The 6000-nt window shown below is 39.2% G+C and overlaps 1 protein-coding gene across 1 annotated transcript; it reads left to right on the top strand.

Moving 5' to 3' along the window:
- Positions 1-3260: 3260 nt before the first annotated feature.
- Positions 3261-5622, top strand: LOC132307682 (cysteine-rich receptor-like protein kinase 25). The gene is made up of 3 exons (XM_059805508.1): positions 3261-4125; positions 4386-4552; positions 5219-5622. Exons 1-3 carry the CDS (start codon positions 3330-3332, stop codon positions 5495-5497), a joined length of 1242 nt encoding a protein of 413 aa, XP_059661491.1. The 5' UTR covers positions 3261-3329; the 3' UTR covers positions 5498-5622.
- Positions 5623-6000: the final 378 nt, after the last annotated feature.

Raw genomic sequence — 6000 nt, 5'->3', positions numbered from 1 at the left:
TGGTCGGTTCTGCTCCACCGCTGGTCCTTGAATATAACTTGCGAACTCCCCTCTAGCTATCAGCATCTCTACCTGTCTCCTTAGGTTCCTGCATTCGTTAGTCTGGTGGCCAAAATCAGAATGAAATGCACAGTGCTTAGACTGATCCCTCTGTTCGAGAGGTTGTCTGATTGGTAAAGGAGGTCGGAACTTATCTTTATTTTCTTGGTACAGTCTCGCTAAGGTAACTTTCAATGGAGTAACCAGCTCTTCCTCTCTGGGCCTCTTCTCAGATTTCCACGAGGAGCATTGCGGCTGAACCTGTTTTTGCCTGATCTTTGCTTTGGTCTTTTCTTCCGTGGATATGATGGATGTCTTCCGAGCGTTTGCCGCCTCTTCTTCTTCCAAGCGCACAAATCCATCGGCTCTTTCATTAAGTTCATCCATAGTCTTCGGCGTGTTCACCACCAAGCTTGTGTGGAATGGGGTGCCACGGTTCATGGCCAGTATGAATGCTTGAACTGCCGTTGAAGGGTGACATTCAATAACCATGCTCTTGGTAAGGTTAAACCTGGTTAGGAAAGCCTGGAGACGCTCATCAGCATATTGCTTCATTGTGAATAGGCTCGAAATATCTTTCGCTGGACGCTTGTTTCCATAGTATTGGCTTATGAACCGATCACACAAGCTTCGGAAACTATCCACTGAACCCCTCGGCAGGTCCTTGAACCAATTCAGAGTTGGTCCGGCCAGACTCGTAGGAAAGCACTTGCACATCAAAGAATCATTCTCAGTGTTTAGAGCCATTTTCAACTGGATGTGATACACGTGATCGATCGGATCAGTCGTTTCGTCGAACAGAATGAAAACGGGCATGGAAAATTTCCTCGGACTCAGAGCATTCAGAATCTCATCGGTGAACAGTGAATCAATCGTTTGAGCTGCTGAACGGAGTGCTTCATTTTCCCTCTGGAACCCCGCGGCTGCTCTCTGGTCTACTGATCTCCTCTCTGAGCTGTGATAGTCGAACGTCGTCATGGAAGGCCGATAGGTCGGATCGAATGACCTGTCCTCAACAAAGTTTTTACGCCATGGAGGCATAGCTTTATGACGATTCAACTCTGTTGCTTCACCTCGGCTGAGCGTTTCTTGATGTGGATCAAAAGTCATTGCTTCGTTTCGCCTGATCTACTCACGCCGTGGATCTATGTGAGTTAATCCTTCACGATCATCAATACGACGAAGATTTGGCCGCAAACCGTCTCGCCGGATTTCCTCGCGGTGAGGATATACTAGATTGTTTCCAACCTCCTCACCGTGATGTGCTGCATCGGTACGTGCACCTTCTTCTCCTACCGGGAGTGGTCGTGGAATTACTGGAGCTTCTTGACGCTGCATTTCAGTCTTTAGATCCGTATTTTCTCTCCAGAGAGCTTCGATCATGTTCATCAACTCATTAAGTTTCACTTGCTGGACGTTCTCAACCGTATTAGAGTTGTTACCCCCTATCATGATTCCGGATCGAAGCAAAGGCATGAATTACGAGCTCCGAAACAGATCTAAGCGTCACCGATGCAAACTCCGTTAGATCTGGGCTTAACTTCACCGAATCGTGATCACTGTTTGCTAAATCTGAACTTTTCTAGCTTTGAACTCACCGGATCTGACAGCAATTGAGCAAATCATAATTGCGTCATTCCGAAGCAAATGCCTCAGAATCCACAATAAGCAAGAATTCTCTCTGAACAAACTGCAATCTCACTGATCTGGATTCAACTTCCAGAAATCACACTGTGTACTCACAAACTCGATTGAACTAATATGGTACTGATCAGGCTCGAATTGATCTTCGTCTCCGATTCCCACAGACAGCGCCAATTGAAGATGCAAGAATTCGTTTCTTCTTTCTTTCTCCCTCTCTCTCTCTCTAGAATTCTTCCAATGAATTTTTTTTCTCTTATCCACCTGTAATGGTCTATTTATAGGCCATTACAATTATTATTGTTAACTAATTACATTGGGCCTATATTCAAAAGTTTTCTTCCTTCTGGGCTTGATTTTCCAATGGGCTTGATCTTTCTCGGTGGATCCCCCAGGTTCGGCCCATTCCGGGGCGCTTTGGCACGGACCCTACTTCAATTGCTCGACCCGATCCCGTTCCAACAAACTATATCCGGCCCATGCCACTTGCTGCATTCTCATGTCGTGATTCAGATAACCAATTAATCAGTCTAGGGTTACTTTTTTAAATGTCTCTTTTAAAAATTGTGAATAGTAAAATTATGTGTCAAAATTTATAAAGATGACATTTAAAATGGGACAAAGGTAGTACTACATATTATCATTAGATATTTTGTAATGGTATTTGAAATGAGACGTACTAGAGATATTATTTTAATGAATATTATTGCAATAAGTAATTCGGTTGGAGTATCGAGCTTGATTATTTATTTTAAAATTTATCTTTCTTTCGATAAATGGAGTTTTTTATTATTATTATAAAATTAGAGCATGAAATTGAAAAGAAAATTGTGAGGTTGAAAGTTGTCTTATATTTTTTTTTCCTTCACTTAATACAAAGTTGGCACCACTTCACTAAATTTTTGGACTCCACTAATCTTTCACGGTGGACTTGCTTTTTCCTTAAAGCAAAGGTAGGGTTGTTAAAAATAAGGATAAATTTCATTTACCATTTTTAAGGTTTGTAAATATTTTATATACACCATTTTTATATTTCATAAATTTACATAATTTTCTAATCAGTGACAACCATTAAACTTTTGTAATAATAGTGTGTTATTTTACTATTTTTTCATAAATTGTTTATTAATTAAATATATCATTTAACGTATTAGAACGGCAAAATGAGCATTTTATTAAATTTGTCTTACTGATATGAGCAACATTTCCCAGATGCTAAATGACAATTAAAATTTGTTACGTAAATCATAATCTCAAAAAAGAGGGGTGAGATTCTAAAATCGTAAAAAGAGTTTCCATGATTTACATTCGTGTACGTCTTTTTGATCCACTGTGCGCTTAAAGAATGATTTATGATTCACACAAAATAACCCAATAAAACCAAGGCCAAAATGGGTCACCCATTTCTTAAATGCAAGAAAAGTTCCAACCTATCATCACTATTCGACACCTGTCCTCATCAATGTCATTATTCTCTGCAATGCTCTACCCCTTGCACCTTCACCACTCATTTCTGAATATTCAAAAAAAAAAAAAAAAAACTAAGGAAGACAATCTCAGTGCTTCTCTTTTTTCTTTTTCTGTTTTTTACTAATAAAGATTAATTATCAAAAAAAAAAAAAAAAAAACACAAAGTTCGATCACCCACAATGCCTTTCTCCAATAACTCCACAGCCCTTCTCTTTCTTTGCTTGCTCATCCTCACCACAAAAATTAGATCCGATCCTCTTTCAAGTGACTGCCCAAATTCAACGACTTTCACTCCTAACACCACCTACCACACCAATCTCAATCTCCTCCTCTCCAACCTCTCCTCCAACGCCACCACACCCGACAACGGATTCTATACCACCACCGCCGGTCGCAGCCCCAACACAGTCCATGGCCTCTTTCTATGCCGGGGCGATGTTACCACCGATCAATGTCACAATTGTGTCAAAACTGCAAGTCAAGAAATCCTACAAGAGTGTCCCAATAGGACCGTTACCACGGTTTGGTATGACGAGTGCTTATTGGGTTATTCAAGCAGAAACATCTTCTCCACAATGGACATATCTGTTTGGATTACTCTGCCCAACTCTACGAATGTGAGCGAGGAACCTGACCGGTTTATGGAGCTGTTGGCGAGCACAATGGATGAGTTAGCGGATTGGGCAGAGACAAACCGGTCAGGTAAGAAATTTGGTGCTAAAGTAGCTGACTTCACAGCGGTTCAGAAGCTGTATGGGCTTGTACAGTGCACACCAGACTTGTCTACCGATGATTGCAACACCTGCCTTCGAGATGCCATAGCACGTCTTCCAAGTTGCTGCGGCGGAAAGCAGGGGGGAAGAGTTCTGTTTCCGAGCTGTAATATTCGTTACGAGACTCACCCTTTCTTCAATATCTCTGCCTCTACACCAGTGCCTGCGCCAGTTCCTCCTCCTCCTCCGGGTTCTAGTACCGGTAAATATGTACTCTATGAGGTCATGAATTTGTTGGTAGTATAATGTATTAAATTTAATTTATAAGCCCATTGCTGGAGTGATCAAAATTGTTAGCAATGCAATGAGAGGATCTGGTTTGGATAAATACTTACCATATTATGTTACCCTTTAGTCTTACTATTTTATTTATTTTGTTGTCTACAAAATCAGTTTGATCAAGGAAAATATTATTTGTTCATAGAGAATTTCCAATCAAGCAGTTTTCTCTCTTTGGTGCAGGAAAAGGAGGAACCTCAATAATACATTTCATGTTTGATTGTGTAGTTGGGGATGATAGCACAGAAATAGAGTCCTTGTCATATGATTTTGTAACAATTGAAGCAGCCACAAATAACTTCTCTCATCAAAACAAAATTGGTGAAGGTGGATTTGGTGCGGTTTATAAGGTAAGTGGTTAGTACATGTACTTTATTTCAAGGACAACAACCAAATTATATTGTTCAGAACCCATGTTTACTGAAGTATGAAAAACTAGTTGGACCAATTCCATTTCTAAAGTTTTCGGAAAATAATTACCAAACCATAAATTTCCATCCGTACATACTTTGTTAAAGACCAAAACCCCAATTGCCAATACACATCGATTTGTAATTTTGGCGTATAAAAAATTATGTACTGGTTCATAAATTTATCAATGTGTATGTTCAAATTTACAGATTGGAAAATAAAGTAGGGATGTCCAAGTTTTCACTCATTCTGTAATTTAGTACAACAGTCCAAAATATACATACTGGTGCATGGGACAATAACATCTTATGAATTAGTGCTCGTGTTTATGTTCACATTTTAGAACCACTACATTTGATACAATTACCAATGCTATTCCAACAAACAGTGGAAGTTCATAATTCTCAGTTCTCACAAATTCATAGATAGGTTAGACCACTTTGATTGTTCACAGTTTTGTAATTTAAGGACCAAAAGACAATACTTTATATAGTTCGTCCATGATTTTAAGCATGCCAAATTCAGACACTCCAAAACTTTGCAGGTTTATGAAGTTTCAGGTAAAATATTCAATAATTGATTATCATTATAACATAAATAAACAGGGTACACTTTCAACTGGACAAGAGATAGCTGTGAAGAGACTATCCAAAAGGTCCCGACAAGGTGCAGAAGAATTCAAGAATGAAGTTGTATTGGTAGCCAAGCTTCAACACAGAAATCTAGTTAGACTGCTGGGATTCTGCTTGGAAAGAGAAGAAAAGTTGCTTATCTATGAATTCGTCCCCAACAAAAGCCTCGACTATTTCCTATTTGGTTTGGCCCATCTCAAAAATTTTATAGAGTTATTGAATTTAACTATTTTTTTATGTTCTACTCCTTAAAATACATTATCTCCATAAGACACCATCTGAATAAGCAAACAAAAAAATTGGATCTTAAATAAACATATATACTGTGTATATAGATGTTCTAAAGGCCAAGAAATGGTTTATTTATTTTTGGTTTCTATATTGTGAGTCATAGTATTAAGTACACAGCATTTGGATGATTGTTAAACATAAATGGAACATCCATGGAAACATTGGAAGAATGGAACATCCATGGAATTGTTGGATCCAATTCTGGCAGATTCTCATTCAAGAAAGGAAGTCATGAGATGCATCCACATTGGCTTACTGTGTGTTCAAGAAGATGTGGATGCCAGGCCCTCCATGGCATCCGTGGTTCTTTTGCTCAACCGTTATTCCGGTACCCTACAATTGCCTCAACATCCTCCTATCTTTGGCGGTAGCAGAACTGACTCGAGCATACCAAAAGGGCTGGAGTCAGATCAATATACAAGCAAGTCTGTCCAATGGTCTTTGAATGAAGCATCGATTACTGA

The sequence above is a fragment of the Cornus florida genome, unplaced genomic scaffold, assembly GCF_030987335.1.
Source record: "Cornus florida cultivar Cherokee Brave unplaced genomic scaffold, ASM3098733v1 CherokeeBrave_3.0.0_Hap2_Chr01, whole genome shotgun sequence".
NCBI classification, from domain to species: Eukaryota; Viridiplantae; Streptophyta; class Magnoliopsida; order Cornales; family Cornaceae; genus Cornus; species Cornus florida.
Note: the sequence above shows the minus strand (reverse complement) of the source record. Positions and strands in the feature narration are given on the sequence as shown.

Excerpts from the sequence above, each read along its gene's own strand:
- LOC132307682 (XM_059805508.1), top strand. The coding sequence starts at position 3,330 with ATGCCTTTCTCCAATAACTCCACAGCCCTTCTCTTTCTTTGCTTGCTC. Across the intron at positions 4,126-4,385 it reads TCCTCCGGGTTCTAGTACCG|GAAAAGGAGGAACCTCAATA; the intron begins GTAAATATGTAC and ends TCTTTGGTGCAG. Across the intron at positions 4,553-5,218 it reads GATTTGGTGCGGTTTATAAG|GGTACACTTTCAACTGGACA; the intron begins GTAAGTGGTTAG and ends ATAAATAAACAG.